Genomic DNA, 17913 nt, shown 5'->3' on the forward strand with positions numbered 1-17913 from the left:
TTAGGCACAGTAAATATATACAACGTGTAGCAAACCTTATAACGAAAGATGCAGAACTATATTTCATGAGATAAAAATATTAAGTCAACAGAATACAACAGAAAACAGGCATATTCATTTCTCCATACAAACGAATTCAAAACATTCTAAGTATTTACTTATGACAACCCTATTGAAGATAAAAGACCAACACGCGCATAGTACCTACGCTACGTGACACGTACCTAACAAAGTGACCGAAGTCACATGATTTAAATTTTGCATGTGGTTTTAGGGCTGCATCTGATTTATTTCAGTAAAAACTATGACAGTGGTTAACTCAATAACTATTCCGTTTCACAGATATATCTCAGAGACAGTAGATAATGTTCCTCTAAAGCCTGTAAAGTATTATTTCGGTTTTCATTTACACGTTGTATATTTACTGTGTTTTTCGGTTCCTCTCGTATCTAAACTTTATGACCTGTCTGATGCGACATGACATGTGGAATTACAAGTTGGAGGTTCCCGGTTCGATCGGTGAATTTTATTAATTTTCTGGTCGACCAGACAGTGGTCAGAGGTTTCGGCCATGGCTAGTTAGCACCTTTTCAACAAAGACAGATTTAGTCTTAGATGCCGTAACCGATGCGGTAAATATTTATGAACCCTTACCAGGTTAGCCCGCTACCATCATATTCATAGCATATTTTAAGACCAGGTGAAATTGCAAAAAAGGGCTAACTTGTAGTAAAAAAAAAATCTAAATCGTTATTTCAATCAAATATTAGCAACACTTTTTATAGGTACTACATACTTGTATAACCGACAGCAAGCAGCAGCGTCTAGCTGTTCTGTACTACTACTACCGTCTACTGCGATCACCAACCCTTCTGCCCAGCGTAATGATAATGGGCAAAGCCTCCCATTGGGAGAGGCCTTTGGTGCAGCAGTGGACTGTTATAGACTATTGAGGTTCTAACCTTTACTCTTTTCGTTTAAAAAAAAAACTTGTTTAAATATAGAACGCGGAGACAATAATTAAATCGCGCAGCTACCTGCTTATTTAAGTAAAGTCGCGAGCACGGCTAGTCAGAAATGTAATTTCAATGAAAATCAGCTGTGTGTTCATTTCAAACATTTGTTTTGGTTTTATTTTGTTTGCATGTTACTTGTTTGTTGATACCAATTGAAGCGGATCTAAACACCGTCGTCTTTGTACAGTTGTGAATTGATATGTGAAAGACGAATAGTTTTTTTATAAAAATGTGTAAATATTAGTAATAATAATGTGTGATTAGTGCCCACTGCGTGGAAACTACTTGTTAAGTATGTTGTGTTTAATTTATTTTGTTTACTTATAAGCTATTGTTTAATTAAACTATCATTAAAACTTTTGTCTTTTAATTAATGATATTTTTTTTTTCAATCCGAGGCAGAGCCTCATTGCGGGAACGCCAGCAAGCCCGCATTACGCTGTTCAAATTCAAATTCAAAATTCATTTATTTCAAGTAGGCCTAATATAAGCACTTTTGAAACGTCAAGTCTGTCTGTTTGTAGTGATTCTACCACCGGTTCGGAAGGCAGATTCTACCGAGAAGAAGCCGGCAAGAAACTCAGCAGTTGCTCTTTTCCAACATCAACAATTTATATTTTGCATTTTAACATTCATTTTTCTATCTTGTGAGAGCTGAAAGCGGAGCCGGATGCTTCCAAGCAACCTTGTCATTAAAATCATAAGTGATAATAAGCTACACGCAATAAAAAAAATATTAATTAATATATTTTTTGATATCTACAAATATTCTGGCTGTATATCGGTTTACCTTGGTGCGCGAAAAAAAACCGCGCGCTATTTTCCGTAATTAATATTTTGTTAATATTTTCGCTTTTCGGTATATTGTTAATAATTTTCATTAGTTTATGTTTGAAAATAGAGCAATCGTAGATTTTGCTCCGCCGGGAATAATAATCGAGGCACTAATCGCGAGTATATAAAACTTGTTACGACAAAAATCTTGAGAGCGGCCTACGAAACTTTCATACTGAACAATGGTCAGTTATTTTTTGAGAACGGATTTAATAGTTTATTCTGTTTTCTTTCCTCTCAAGGGAGATGAACCTCGTCTTATGAAACGCGTATGGTTCCTTACTTGTTACACTCTCGGCTTTCTTAGCGCATTCGCTTTTAGCTAATACCGCCTCGATTGTAAAATACAATGTAACATTACTTGATTCGCAACCTATGACTACGTCGGTCAATTAAAAAGGTTTTTTTTCAAACAACTTCAGTTAGTTATACAAATGTTTTATAGCCGTTAGACTTTATTTACACACACTTAGACACTACAAAATTATAAACAGTCGTCGCTTTTGCGTCGGTGTTTAATGATATTGATGAGAAATAATACTTATTCGAGTATCAGTTTCGAAGGCTTTTCTTTAGACGTAGTTTTACTTCAATAAACTATAGCTGTTATACTTTTGGACAAACCTTTGCAGATGTGTTAATTTATTACCCACGAATATGGTATTGCGTATGACGTTATAGCTTATTTGCATGTACCTATGTGTGTTAAGTTGTGTGTGTTTATTTCCATTTTATTCAAAAAAATGGAAATAAACACACACTTATCAACAGTTGGGTTAAATATATTTACACTAGCGGTTTCCCGCGACTTCGTCTGCGTTTGATTTTGTTTTTTGTTGTGGCATTAGGTAATTTTGAATGTAGATCTCTAAAAAAATTAAAGTATTCAGTATCGCTAAGCTTTAAATGAGTGGTTTGCTGCTGTCCGCTAAGGAGTTCTGCCCTCTATCCTCTATGTAAAATTAAATACATATTATAACCTCTATAGCACAAAAATAATTATTTAAATTTGTAATTTGTCGTTATGGTGTTATAAGTTTTGGTGTAAAATTGTCAAACACTCATCCCCTCTCCCAAAGGAACCGAGCTTAATTTCGGGACAAAAAGTATCCTATATTACTTCTAACACTTCCAAGAATATGTGTACAAAGTTTCATGAGGATCGGTTAAGTAGTTTTTGCGTGAAAGCGTAACAAACAAACCCAACTGATGATAAGTGGGAAACTATCGCCTTTAAAAAGAGCAACACTGCATGCAAAGAACTCTTCGTGCAACGTACCATAGACAGATTTTAACGCACATGGTTTTCAAGTGGGCCTACTACCTGTACTTAATACGCGTCTCTAGTCTGGCGTAATACGTCACGAGCATGTCGAGGTTATCGGTGACGCGACCCCAAAAGCTTTTCCTCTAGCAAAAATCACTAGACGCGGCTAAGAAAGTTAAAATCTGTTTATTCGTATACGAATGTACAGTTATTCGCGGATTAGATTCGCACATTTGTGTGTCTGTTTTGAGCACTGTAGGTCTAAAGTATAGAGCAACAGTTCAGAAGTTAAATGTATAATATTTTAGCATAAGGGGTTACATTGACAGTACGATAAATAGAGCTATGCTAAGAATATGTGATCAAATCAGAAATGAGGAGATTCTATTATTTTGTCATGACATCTTGTCACTTACCAATAAATAAATAAATAAATTTACTACGAAAATACACGCATCGCTATCTATCCCCAAAGTTAGCGTAGCTTGTGTAATGGGTACTATGATAACTGATTAATATTTTTATTAGTTATTTATTAAAATGCTTAAAATATACCGATAAACACCCAGACACTGTAAAACACTCATCGCACTAACCTTTTCGATGGGAATCGAACCCACGGCCTTGGACTCTGTAAGCAGGGTCGCTGCCCACTATGCCAATCGGCCGTCAACTCACAAATATTGGGAAAACCACCCACTGTTAACGTGTTAATTTTTAATAAATGTATTACAGACTCTTAGTTTTTCATATCGCAAAGGTGGGGAGTGTCGCGTAGAAATATATTATTTTATGTTAGTTATTAAAGTTAAAAACCTAAAAGGCACGGCCCTATTTCTTTACTTATTTATTTCATTTTATACCTACTCGTACTTATGCTCGTAGGTATCTCGATTAAACCGATTTGTTTACAGTTACCTGTAAATTGTTCAATTCCGTTTTCTTCTATAAACTCAGGTGTACATATAACATGATGGGCTGTAGCTAGCTATCTATGAAATAAGTAAGAAGAATTAGTGTGAACTACGCATTTATCTATAATCGTAAGACATAATCGCCTAAAATAAGATACTATAGATTATTAATTATTATTGCCCAGTGAATTCTCAGCTACAGAAACGTGAATTAGTGTTCTTATAATTATTATATAATATAAATATGTGTTTTTTTTATTAAAACTCTCGCACTCGAGAAGAGTTCCGTTGGTAATTTATTTGAAATAGACGGTACTGTGATAGGTACTGTGATTTACTATTTATTTTATACGTAATATTCAATTCTTTTCGATCTTCTTTTTTCCAATATTAATATACTTTAGTTTGCAATACTGAATACCTTTTATAAAGTGGTAGTGGTCCAGTAAAGGTTATGTACCTCTAGATTAGTAGGAGAAAGAATATTGACCCCGGCACGGTTAGCATGACTGGAAAGGAATAGTGTGAGTGCCGCCCAGCTGTTTAGCCTCGCGAGAGAATAGGAAAATATATCAAAAACTGACGGCCAACCTTCACTAGTTGGAGAGGCACCTAAAGAAGAAGGAAAGAAAGAAAGAAAAATATCTTTATTTATTAATTAATATGTGACTTAATAATTATTCATTGCAAAGTCAACATCTACTGAGGATGCTCCGGTTTCGGAGCGAACGTGCGTCGAGGGTACATTGCCGAAGATCTGTTTGGTGTGGAGTATAAGGATTGAAGAAATTATAAATTACACCATACAGATTCTCCAGCTGTTCGCGTAATACAGTAAATCAAGCGTACTTTTCATAATATATTATGTATCCTGGATTTACGTAAAGTAATACCTGCTTCTATCAAATAGTGACGTTGATGATAATATTTTTTTAGGGAAAACTATTCATGTGATTGAAATTGGCGATGATCGCAACGATGGACCAGTCAAAGGATGGGGCCAAGGTAACCTTCGAGGAAGCTCTCAATAGAACAGGTAAGAACTAAGTAGAAGTTTTGAAGAAAGTACGAATTATACTCAAATTAGATATTTAAACTATGCACTGCGAGTCATAATAAGCGTCGTAAGAAAAGTTCTATCATAGTATTAAGGAGTATGTTATCGATAAAGTAGCTTGGATGTGAATTATTGCTATAACCAGGTTGCTCTTTTAATTTTAAATGACAATGATGGTGGGATGGTGATAACAAAAAAAAACACCCGGCTAAGTTTGTTGTGGGCTTTTTATTAGACAAGGACGCGTTTGGAACTCTCGTAGCTTTAGTTTTAAGATTACGAATATGGCTACGCCAGCATCTCACTACCGTGTAATTCTCATGTAATGTACCTACCTACGCATCAAAAGTGCCACCTATGGGCCTAACTGAATACAGATATTTTTGACTTTGACTAATCGTATTACGTTAGCTAGCATTTTAGCTTTTTACAAATTCTCTGCGCATTGGCGCACTAGTATAATATATTTTTCATTTTATTTTAATTTATTAGGAAAACAAACAGCTGTACATTTTACATAGTTACAACATTACATTTATAATAATTCCAATAAGCCAGATAAATTTCCACAAATTTGTAGGTACATATTTACTGGGCACATTTCCCGATCGGGTAGATTGAATGAGAGCTAAAATAAGCACTATTTTAGCTAAAATAAGCACTATTTTAGCTCTCATTCAACAGCTAGGTTAGGTTGGCTGCTGAAAGCAGGACACGACTTAAACACATTTCCTTATTCCGGATCTAAACCTCTCGTACTTATAAAAGAATATATCAATATATTGGTATTTATTGTTATATCTATCGCATGACCTTTGGAGAAATCTATTTCTACAGTAATTACGATAAACTTGTGAAAGATGAAATGTATACGGCTGCCGACAATTTCCCTTTAAGGGTTTTGGTATCCTTATATATAATGACTATACCGATTGGCGCAGTGGCCATTGACCATGCTTTCTGCTATGGTGTTTTCTCCCACTCCGTGCATGCTCTGTACAGAGAGCTCTCAGTGACACTTTAATGATATGTGAGACTAGATTTACTGGGCCTTGATTCTCTAATACTTGCCAACCACTTTGGTCGTGAAAAGATGTAATATACAGTGACGGCCAGACGAAATTATGACGGACATAAGAAGGTCAGGTCTCCAAATAGATACAAAATATAATTAAGCGAATTCCTTCTATCGCTAAATCAAGTTTATCGCTAACACGACAGGCATGAATGATTAGATGGCGATAATTCTTTTAGTGGTGACGAGGGAACGCTGGTCATAATAAATGACGGTGCAGTTTATCCCTTCCTCCGACTAAAACTGCGAAGGTTTCCCAAGGTCGTCCTAGTGGAAGATCTAATAAGGCTGTTTGTTCTGGTGCAAGATTTCCATACCAGCATAGTTCTCCTAGCTATTTGGCAATTTTTTGAAGGAAAATCTTCTTGAACCGGACACGGCTTTTAGTAGGATATAAATTTATATTACGCTTACATGGTTGTGACTTACCGAAAGCCGCTAACGCTGGTACGGTCATGTGATGAGGCGAGGTTATAACCATATGACAAAAAAATGTCATGAATATAGATGACGGAAAAAGAGGCCGTGGACGACCACCAATAACCTGGTTAAGAACTATTAAAAACGACGTATTCGCGAGCAACACAACAGAAGAGACAACCCACAACCGCACGGTGTGGCGCAGAAATACTAGGAGGCCTGACCCCAAATGAATTGGGATAAAAGCCAGGCGAAAGAAAAAGAAGAAGCTTACATGGTTGTGACGTTTTATGCTGGACTAGTGACGCGTATTTCGACCCCTGTATACAATTATAGAAAAACGTACATTAATTTTAAAATAAATAAATAAATATAGTATAACAAGTATTGTCATCTAGCTAGGCGTAGCTTGTGTTATGGGCAGTAAGATAATACTTATAATATACAGATAAATACTCAGAATATAAATACAAAGACGAATCACACCAAAATTTTCCAGTTGTGTAAGCGAACCCACAGCCTTGGACTCAGAAAGCAGGGTCGCTGCCGACTGCGCCAATCGGCCGTCAAATTGTATTTAGTTGACTGTATCATATAATGGGTGGTTGACTTTGTTATGAAGTGTCATGCCGTATTGTTTAACTAGTCTATGGGCTCAAATAGGCGTTCAAAAGCCTTTAATATAACTAAGTTCATTATTTTCATACGCTCACTTACATCCTAGTTATTATAACTTGGTCATTAACATAATAACCTCGCAGTGGTGAGCGCTGTGATTTTCAATAGGAGTTCCCGGGTTCGATTCCCGGCAGGAGTATTTTGGGAATTTATAATTTCTGAATTTTCTCTGGTCTGGTCTGGTGGGAAGCTTTGGCCGTGGCTATTTACCACCCTACCGACAAAGACGTGCCGCTAAGCGATTTAATGTTCCGGTGCGATGTCGTGAAACTTGTAAGGGGTATGACTAAATTACTAACTAACAGGTTCCCGCTACCATCTTAGACTGCATCTTCACTTACCACCCGGTGAGATTGCAGTTAAAGGCTAACTTGTAGCGGAACAAAGAAAGAATAAAAAATAAGTAGAGCGGCTTTGTATTGACTTCCAGGTATTCTCTAGTTTTAGTCTCAAACTAATTGCTCCGAATTCCTCCAGGCTTTGGACTATACAGCTACCTAGTTGTAAGCCTCGCGGGATTCATTGTGATAGCGCTGGTGTGCATCGCGTTCGGCACCACGATCATCATTCCCACCAGTGCCTGCGAGCTGGGCACCACCTCCTCGCAGCGAGGGATGCTAGCTGGTGCACCAGTTGTAGGTAAGGCAACCTTGCCTTGGCCTTGGTAATTTTTGATTTGGTAAATTTTAACTACAAAGATTAAAAAATATATCTAGCTGCTTATAGAAAAATATGAACTATAAAACTTCTTTATATACAATATTCTTTATTGATCTATCAGAACAAAAACTACCAAGCTACCAGGTGAGCTTACGTGTGAGCAAGCTTCGTAGCTGAGAAGCAGTTTTCTCTCAAGTTTATTCCCGCATTTTGAAAGTCTGTTCTAGAGACTTGTTTATAGAAATTGCAAAACATACTTTGTGTTGATACTGTAATTGTTTGAAATCAAACGGAAGATCGGAATCGGATGATATAGCTTGAAAAATAAAATGATAAATGAAACCTCCTTTCCTCCCCCATTTACCCCTCTTGGGGTTGGAATTTTCAAAAATGCTTTCTTAGGGAATGCCTACGTTGTAATAACTATCTGTATGCAAAATTTCAGCCCGATCCGCTCACCAAATCAATCATATTATTCATCGTTATCAAAACACTACGCTGGCCAAGTGCGATCCGGTGATAGGATAGTTCATAGTTGGTAGGACTTTGATGTCACTTTCGGGGAGCCGAGTTCCAATCCCGGCACGCACCTCTATCTTTTCTAAGCTATAAGCGTTTACAACGTAACATCGCGAGGCAGGTTTCCTGCATGCCTGAGAGTTCTCCATAATGTTCTCAAAGGTCTGTGGTGTGGTTGTTTTTTTTCAATTTTTATATATCGAAAGCAGCCAAGCTAGCAAGTGGGTCACCTGATGAGTTCATCGCCGCTCGTAAACATCTGCAACACCGTAAGGCCACCAATGCATTGGTCGCAATGCTACAGAAGCGGTGATGGCCCATATCGCAGAAGCGGTGATAGCCGTGTGTCGGCTCGACTTCAGTTTCGAGGGGCCGAGTTCGAATCCCAACCTCTACCTTTTCTGAGTTATGTTCGTTTTAAGTAGTATATTTTAATTAAATAAAACATCACCTTCTTCAACGGTGAATTAAACATCGTGAGGTAAATGCATACGTGAGTGTTCTCCATAATGTTCTCAAAGGTTTTCGAAGTCCACCGATCCGTACTGCGCCAGCATGGTGGACTACGGCCTTAACCACTTCTCATTGTGGGGGGGGGGGGGGGGCGTGTCCTGTAGTGGGCCGGTAATGGGTTGATATGATGATGAGAATTGTATTTCAGGACTGATACTTGGAGCAGTACTATGGGGTTACCTGGCGGACATGTTTGGAAGGCGATACACTCTCATGATATCCCTGCTCGCTGCAGCGACGGTCAACGCCCTCGCCAGCATTTCAGTCAACTGGCTGATGCTCATGTTTCTGCAGTTCTTCGCCACTTTCCTGTAAGTATATACATGAAAACGTATTACCGCACCGTACCGTACGTATTGCCGCGATTTATATTCCCGGCGGAGTGAAAGCCACTATTGCTCTGATTTCCAAATTTGACATTTCAATTTTTTAATAATCAACCACAACGGTACAAAGTGAAAATATTTCCAAAATATTAATTACCGAAAATGGCGCGACGGTTCTCTTTCACGCGTGAAGGTAGACCGAAAACAGCAAACGTCTTTTGCTGCATACAGCCTATATTAAAAACATAACAAAGGGAATATTTCCGTATTTAAAAAATAACTGGAACCCTCTTAGCTTAGTTTTTAGTTGACGAACTTAGTTATCGCCATCAACTCGCTTTTACGTCACATTTTACATGTAATGTACGCATCAAAAGTGCCATTTATGTGCCTATTCGAATAAAGAAATATTTAATTTTGACTATGAACTCATTATGAATTTTGTGAATAGTTTGTTCAAATTAAACGTTAATTTGTCATTGTTATGAAGGTCCAGAATATATTTTCAGATGAGTATAGGCGTACCTATTGTTTTTAAATCGCATAAAACCTCGTTGGTCGTTAAGGAAAAGAATCTTTATTAACTTAATCCGTACATCATAAATAAACGCGTGTCTAATATGAATGAATGAATGAATGAAAACACTTTTATTGTACACCAAATCAAAATGTAATGAAAATTATATAAAAATATCTAGGATTATGAGCCTTATAACTTTGTTCTTTGTGTAGGATCATAATATAAGGTCCACGTTTCGAGCTAGTGTGATGAAATAGTAGATTATGAATCAAGTAATGTTACATTGCATTTTACAGACGTTTCGAGCAAGTGTGATGAAAATATATCATATTCTTATTTTCTTCTCCACAGATGTGCGGGTCAGTTTCCTCAAGCTATGACAATCGTTAGCGAGAGTGTTCCAATGGGCAAGAGAAATTTATCTATCTTGCTAGTCGGCAGCATATTCTTACTAGCCCAAGGACTTATGGCAGGTAACGTACTAACCCTTTTTTTTTTTGTTATTTCATTTTAATTTTTTTAATTTCATTTTTTCATTTATTCAGAATATTGGTAAGGGTACAGAATTGACACAATAAACATGGTGCCACGATAACTGTTGCAGTAGTATAAACTGTGTCGCAACAATTAACGCCCACCTCCAACAATAAATGTATAGTACCAATAAAACAAAAGTAGAACATAGTAAATGCCAATAAAAAAAAAGAGAATAATTAAGTTTCAAATACAAAAAAAATCATTAAAAACATGCAGCGTCTTATTTAGTGCGGGTGTGTGTGCAAGTGTGTGTGAGTTTGTGTGTGTTTGTGTGTGTATATGCATGTGTGTTATGTGAATGTCTATAGTTTGGGCCTATTTTAAAAAATCTGTTGAAGTAGGAAGAATCATTCAACAACAATGTAGCCCTTGACTGCAATCTCACCTCGTGGTAAACGCAGTGATGATGCAGTCTTTTTTATATTAATAGAGGGCAAACGAGCAAGTGGGTCACCTAATGTTAAGTGATCACCGCCGCCCATAAACATTAGCACCAGAGGAGCCACCGATGCGTTGCCGGCATTTAAAGAATTTGTTTATCCGCCCCTTGAATAACCCTAGATTGTATTTTTACACATCAGATGGGAGATTGTTCCATGATTTGCAAGTGTGCGGTAGAAATGATCTGGTATTTCGAATAGTAGAAGAATACCAGGCATCCAGATGATGAGGGTGGTATTTATTCCTACGGCGTGAGGTGCGGTCTAAGATTATAGCGGGCTAACCTGTTAGAGGGTATCGTACTCACATCCGTAACAGACGCGACGCGACATCGCACCGGAACACTAAATCGTTTAGTATCACGTCTTTGTCGGTAGGGTGGTCACTAGCCACGGCGAAAGCCGAAACTGTTGCCTTCTAAAATGTTTTTAAAATTACCTGGACAGGTAGGATGCACACTAATGAACGCAACCGCTACCGCCAGCCAGATAGCCCAGACTCTAACCGAAAGTGCAAGAAGGACGACATATCACAAAATCAGCTGACCTAAAATTCTTTCTCGAAAACGTTGCTAGCTCATATACTAGAAAGCAAGCATGTGGAATACTGCCCACTGCGCCAATCGGTCGACAATAATACCGTCAGCTATGTTAAGTCAAACCATCAGATTCACAGTATCGTTTGATCCTTCAAAGCTTATTTTTTTCAGTGTTAGCGATACCAATAATACCGCTCACCTTCTCTTACTATTTGCCAAGTCTTGGCATCTACTGGAACTCCTGGAGAACACTTTTGCTGGTGTACTCTTCGCCTAGCCTGCTCTCCGCATTGTGGCTATATTTCATGTGCGAGAGCCCCAAGTTCCTGTTTTCGAAAGGCCGAGAAACGGAGGCGATGGAAGCGTTGACAAAAATGCACAGACTTAATAATTTTGGGTCAAACACTGAACTTCAAGTAAGTGTCATTCTGTTTTATAATAATGAACACTATCCTCAGTCTTCAGTTCAGTTTTGAAGCTGTGATAGCCCGGTGGGTCGGAGCTCGACTTCGCTTTCGGTGGGCCGAGTTCGAATACCAAAACGCACCTCTAACTTTTCTGAGTTATGTGCGTTTTAAGTAATTTAAATATCACTTGCTTCAACGGTGAAGGAAAACATCGTGAGGATACCTACATGCCAGAGAGTTTTCCATAATGTTCTGAAAGGTGTGTTAAGTCCACCAATCCGCACTTGGCCAGCGTGGTGGACTACGGCCTAAATCCCTTCTCATTGTGGGAGGAGACCCGTGCTCTGTAGTGGGTCGGTAATGGTTGTGATGATGATGATGATGATGATGATTCTCAGTCTTTAAAAATAAATATACTACAACAATACACATATCGCCATCTGGCACAGGTTGGCCAGGTATCGTAAGAGATTGCAATCTTAAGTTTCTATCTAAGGCGCACTTTGTTTCCTCCTTAGTAATACGCAATGCAAAGCTTTAGAATGGTTTCCCGTTTTTTCCACCATCTATTTATTTATTTATTAACGACAATGCTGCTTGTAACGAGCAGGCCACTCTGCTCCCATCTCTCACTAAGATTGTTAAACTTTAAAATGATGTTGGAAAAAAGCAATCTGCTGAGTTTCTTGCCGGCTCTTCTCAGTCGAATCTGCCTTCAGAACCGGTGGTAGAGTCACTACAAACAGACTTGACGTTTCATAAGTGCTTATTAATTAGGCCTACTTGAAATAAATGAATTTTGAATTTTGAATTTTTTTTTATTAGCTTTTCAAGGGAAACAAACAGTACTTTTACACATAAAAGTAATGTTGTGTTTTTATATAACATTAACCAATGAAATTTCCACAACTTAGATATACATAAACGATAACATAAACCACAATTGCTTAGGAATTAAGTACCAAGCGAAAATTATAAACCAAAATTAAAAAAACAAGAATTTTAAAGGTTATAATATTTATTTTACCATAATTATCTTTCTAAAAGTGCCAATTTTGACGTGAAAAGTGTTCGTCTCACAATATTTGCTGTTGAAAGTATTGCACGCACGCGATAAAAAGTTATTTGCTGACTACCTTGTCTTCCATCTAGTCCAGGCAAAAGGAGGTTAAGGTCTTGCATTTAACCTTCGGCATGCAAAATCGATATTACTTAGAAGAAGTGTATCTATAATTGCATACCTTGAAATCACGAATGGTTTACGCGTCTTCCAAACAAGCACGCTTCACCTTAAGCTGCGCCGTTAACCGACCATAAACAAACATGTAAAAACACACTTTAACTTGTTTTAGATAAAAGGTGGAATCCTGTTAGAACCAGCTGAGGGTGGGGAATCCAATTCAGGCAAAACAACGTGCGCACCGTTGTTCAAGTCGCCCTTATTGAAGTCTACCATTATCATGACCATTTTATTCTTATTCCAACAGTTGAGTATTGATAATAGCATTTTAAAATACTGACACATTTGCTATACTTTAAGGTAATGTGTGATATTAAAAAAATACGTCATTTGAGCATTTTTGTTATAAAAGAGCTGAGCTGATGGAATCCTAGTAATTAAGTCACTATAGGTATCTGCAGGAAATAAGAACATGAGCGAAGAATTTGTCTAATGCACAAGTTTCGCTTCAACTACTTGAAATTGTCGACGAATATGTATACCTAGAATACACAATCCAGTAAAGCAGGTCCCGTTTCCAGAAAGAGGTGAACGGCCGAATCTAACTAGGATGGGCAGTGTTACCTCTTAAATTGTACCTACGTGCCTAAAGAACAATGCCTTCCAACAGTGTTTGTTGCCAATGATGCCTTATGGTTCGGAAACGTGGTCGCTAGCTATGGGTCTCATAAGAACGCTCGGGGTCACTCAGAAAATAACAAGGCGTCACGTTCGCAAGAACAACTTCTATTGGTTATAAGGAACTAAATTGTATGATATCAGGAGATTGAATTGAAATAAATACTTTATTAATGTGTAATATGTATTTTCCAGAATACCAGCGTTTCTGATCTGGCTACCAACCATTGCCGCCCAGTTCGTGCAGATACTGGAGACGGGCGAGGGCTCGAGTCTCACATTATGCGGTATCATCAGGAAAAGCATGGACTCACCTCCTGACGTAAGCACTACCAATAATATTCTCAATGTTTATCTAGCAAAGCCTGTTTAGCCAGGATAAGAGCTAATTAATTTTAATCGAATTGTGAATTCTTTTCAGCCTGATGATTCCTGCGCCTTAAATGTGACATCACTTTTAATCGTACTGGTGGTTGGAGCTATACAGTCGCTGGCAAATGTATTCATAAGCTTGGTAAGTTTCGATTAACACTTTACTGCAAATTTTCTTAATCTAAGAATTATGATTTGTGATAGAGCACTTACAATTGATTTATTTATTTTATTTAAACAACTTTATTGCATAATAAAGGAAACACACACAGGAACACTTACATTAACATAAATTATATGCAAAAGGCAGCCTTATAACTAACAGTGATCTCTTCCAGGCTACCTTAACTATTGGAATAATACGTACGTAATTGATGTAATACGTACGTCTATGCATCGGAATCCTTTGCGAAAAGATGAAATGATACGGGATTCCCAAGACCTATTTTCGCATATTTCGTGTTAATCAACCAGATGATCCAAGATGTTTTTCAAATTTATTAAAGTTATAATAATAAACCTGTGGGAACCGTTTATTTCCTGGGATAAAAAACCTATGTTATTCTCCGTCCTTTCAACTAACCCTTTGCCATATATAAAGCAGATGAGTTACTTGGTAAGGGCATGAAGTAAGGACAAACATACAACACACACTCTCGCATTTACAATATAAGTAAGGATAAATCTATATATTTTGAGGTTAACTTATTGTTATTTTTGTAAATTGAATAAAATTCATGCCTCGTATTTTACACGAGAAAGAAGATTGGTACTCTGTGTGTTTCGTACATTAATTATATATCTATCCATAGATTATCAATTTCACCGGCCGCCGTAACATGGTTATGTTTATCACCGCCCTCTGTGGCGTTTGTGGCATCCTCGTCAACCTGATACCCAACGCCATCGCCAGCGGCGTGGTGTTCTTTATTTTCCTCATCGGCATCGTTACTTCGGGCCTGTACACTGCCATCGCTGTCGCATTGTTCCCCACTTCTCTTAGGTAAGTTATATAAGTCTTATATATGAGTATAAATGGTCTGTAGTTCGAATAATTATACCTACTCGTTGAGCTATGTGTGTAGTCAATTACATAGCCCAACGAGTCGTAAAGCTGAAGTGGCTATGGCCGGAGCAAATAGCTTAAAGAACTAATGGTCGTTTGCGTGCTAGAATGGCAACCGCACCGGTAAACGGAGCGTTGGTAGGCCCCCAACGAGAACAGGAGCAGAATGCAGACACCAAACGAGACGCTGAGAGCCACTGAAAACCAACGGCCCAGGACAGTGGATTTTATAGCTCCCTACAGAAGCATGTCCAGCAATTGAAGTCAAACGGTTTTAGTGATGATAAACGGTTTATAAGGTACAAATGGCATATCCGTGTATCTGAAATCTAACTGCAACACGAGCTGCTGATGCTTTTTTTATTATGCTCGTCGATATGACGAGCTATGTTATGAAATACCATTGCTGTCACTACAGTTCCCACTTCTCTTACGTGCAATATGAATCTCATGTAACAGTCAACCCAACATTCAAAGTGTTCTTGTGTGTGGGACTGTGTTCTTATCCTCCTATTTCGCATAATCAGATCAGAACTTTTACTTACTTCTAACTAATACTTATTTTTTTTTGTTGTCTACTTTCATCATGCAAGTCTTGAATTTATAGCACGGTCTACAACTGGAAACTGAACACTGTTGCTTAAAAGATGGCAGCCTCATCTTTCTCATTGGCATTGTCACTTTAGGCTTATTATGACCATTGTCTCTGATCTAATATGAACAACAACTTGGAAGCCTATTTCCACGATATAAAATAATACCTGCCCGGGTTCTTATTTGTAACTTCGTCTATTTTCAGAACTCTAGCTGTAGCCTTGATCATGACAGGGCATCGAATTGGGTCCTTCGCGTCTGTGCAAATCGTCAATCTACTGTTCGAAACTAACTGCGAAGCTGGTTTTTACGTGTATGCGTCTATATTTGCCTGTGAGTTTTTTTCAATGTACCTATATCCATTATCGGTTTCTAGCATTATTGGCCTAAGCGTCTCCGGTGCTGACAAAAGAAGTAGGTACAAACTATCATCATTCAAGGCTCAGGCCTTGTCGTCTATGTTAGACGATTCGAACATTGTGAATTTATTTATTTTGTTTCATTATATTGTTTTCAAGTCAATATAATTTTTATATATTACATTTATATTTGTACTGACTTATTTATATGTAATTTAGTTACAAGTATTGTTTTATAGATATTATTATATATATTTATTTAAGTAGTGAAATATTTTTAGTATATATGCACCACCCAACTATCTTCTGTATTTGTTTTCTTCGCCATTGGTTGCCTAAAAAAAATCGCTATGCTGCGATAAGGCCGCCAAATTGTATACGTTGGTTTGTTATACTTTTCTTTTTTATGTACTATTTGTGGTGTGCAATAATGCATTCATTAATTCATTGTCTCTGTATCTGTCTCTGTATGTCATATTGTCTGTGGGATTTTCTCCTGTAGCTGTACAGACCAATAATTCGTAAGCGAAAATTTTGTCCACACTTGCTACAGCAAAAACTAACGACCGCCACTTCGCTCTCTTCAGTTCAAGAACATCGAACCATGCAGTATCATGAATTCCACAACCTTTCCCTGGAAAACCTCTCCATATACTCTTGTCGATCGCAAGCTTCTCCAAATTTTTTAAAGTTAACATCTTTGTTGGACATGTTTTTTTTTCTATCCCCCTACCAGTTTGCTTTTGACTTTTAGCAACTATTAAACCCATATACGACTTGTAAGACAAAATAATCATAGAATGTCGACCATGTTGCATTTGTCTTTGATGTAACCTACTTGCAGAGTGCGCGAATTTTTGTAAAATCTTATAAGAATTTGGCTTAGGGAAGACTATACTTTATTACTGACCTCTTTTATTGTGTCATATGCGTTATCAGAGACTTCTAAAACCAAAAGTCGTTTAATAAACCGTTTATTTTTCAGCCTCCGCCGTGATAGCAGCATTTTTAGTCGACGATCGGAAACTTGTGCAAGAACGCGACGATGACGCTACAAAGTTGTAGACTGGATGCACCGGGTTCGGTGCTCGGTCTCTTCAAAGGATATGTTTCTATCCTCTTCGGGACACTCGTTTGAATATTAAAGAGAAGCTAAACCCACACATGGAATGTCAGAAATCAAGAGCTAAAGAATCTACAAAAAACAATGTGGTGGTAGATTCATGTTCTAATAAACTGTGATAGTAAGAAAATTCGTTTAATTTTTCCCGTAATAAGTACAGTTTGTTGTATTAATTATTTTCCAACCGAGTTGGTTTTATGCTAAAAGTTTTATAAAACACAAATATTTCGCAATCAGAGCTAAAATAAACTGTATTTATTTGAACAGATGTTTTATGTGGGAAATAAAAATAATTTCATTCCATACTACTTCCATCTGAGTTTTTTTATAAGGGAGTATTGATGACTTCTAAAAAACTGTGATACTTGAACGGTTAACAAACACGCAAACACACTTACAGACACACACACACACACACACACACACCACAATCTGATCATAAATAAATGACTTTTTTTTTTAAATATTTGCATTAATTTATCAACTCTACTTTAGTAGTAGCAGATCTGTTTGTAACAGAGCTCACCCGAGTCTGAAGTCTGGTGTAATGACATTGGCACATGCGGCTTGATTGATGTACACAGAGCTTTTTTTGTACGTTGTGATCCTTGCATTCCTTGCGATGTGTTGCTCTGTACATAAACGATGGTCTGCCACTTACCATCAGCTCGGTCCTTCAAACATAACAGCCGATTGGCGCAGTTTGCAGCGACCCTGCTTTCTGAGTCCAAGGCCGTGGGTTCGATTCCCACAACTGTAAAAAAATGTTTGTGTGATGAGCATAAATGTTTTTCAGTGTCTGGGTGTTTATATGTATAT

At 37.6% G+C, this 17913-nt stretch overlaps 1 protein-coding gene across 1 annotated transcript; it reads left to right on the forward strand.

Moving 5' to 3' along the window:
• Window positions 1–5001: 5001 nt before the first annotated feature.
• On the forward strand, window positions 5002–17036 carry LOC120627078 (putative transporter svop-1). The gene is made up of 11 exons (XM_039894923.1): window positions 5002–5067; window positions 7739–7900; window positions 9102–9264; window positions 10151–10272; window positions 11487–11731; window positions 13075–13208; window positions 13776–13902; window positions 14002–14094; window positions 14765–14955; window positions 15818–15945; window positions 16957–17036. The coding sequence occupies exons 1-11, from the start codon at window positions 5010–5012 to the stop codon at window positions 17034–17036; spliced, it is 1503 nt and encodes a 500-aa protein (XP_039750857.1). The 5' UTR covers window positions 5002–5009.
• The last annotated feature ends 877 nt before the right edge of the window (window positions 17037–17913 follow it).

This window comes from Pararge aegeria, chromosome 10, assembly GCF_905163445.1.
Source record: "Pararge aegeria chromosome 10, ilParAegt1.1, whole genome shotgun sequence".
Classification (NCBI taxonomy): domain Eukaryota; kingdom Metazoa; phylum Arthropoda; class Insecta; order Lepidoptera; family Nymphalidae; genus Pararge; species Pararge aegeria.

Bases quoted from the DNA above. Each gene is read 5' to 3' on its own strand.
- LOC120627078 (XM_039894923.1), top strand. From the start codon at position 5,010: ATGGACCAGTCAAAGGATGGGGCCAAGGTAACCTTCGAGGAAGCTCTC. The intron at 11,732-13,074 runs GTAAGTGTCATT...AACTTGTTTTAG, and splicing joins GGTCAAACACTGAACTTCAA to ATAAAAGGTGGAATCCTGTT. The intron at 13,209-13,775 runs GTTGAGTATTGA...TGTATTTTCCAG, and splicing joins ATTTTATTCTTATTCCAACA to AATACCAGCGTTTCTGATCT.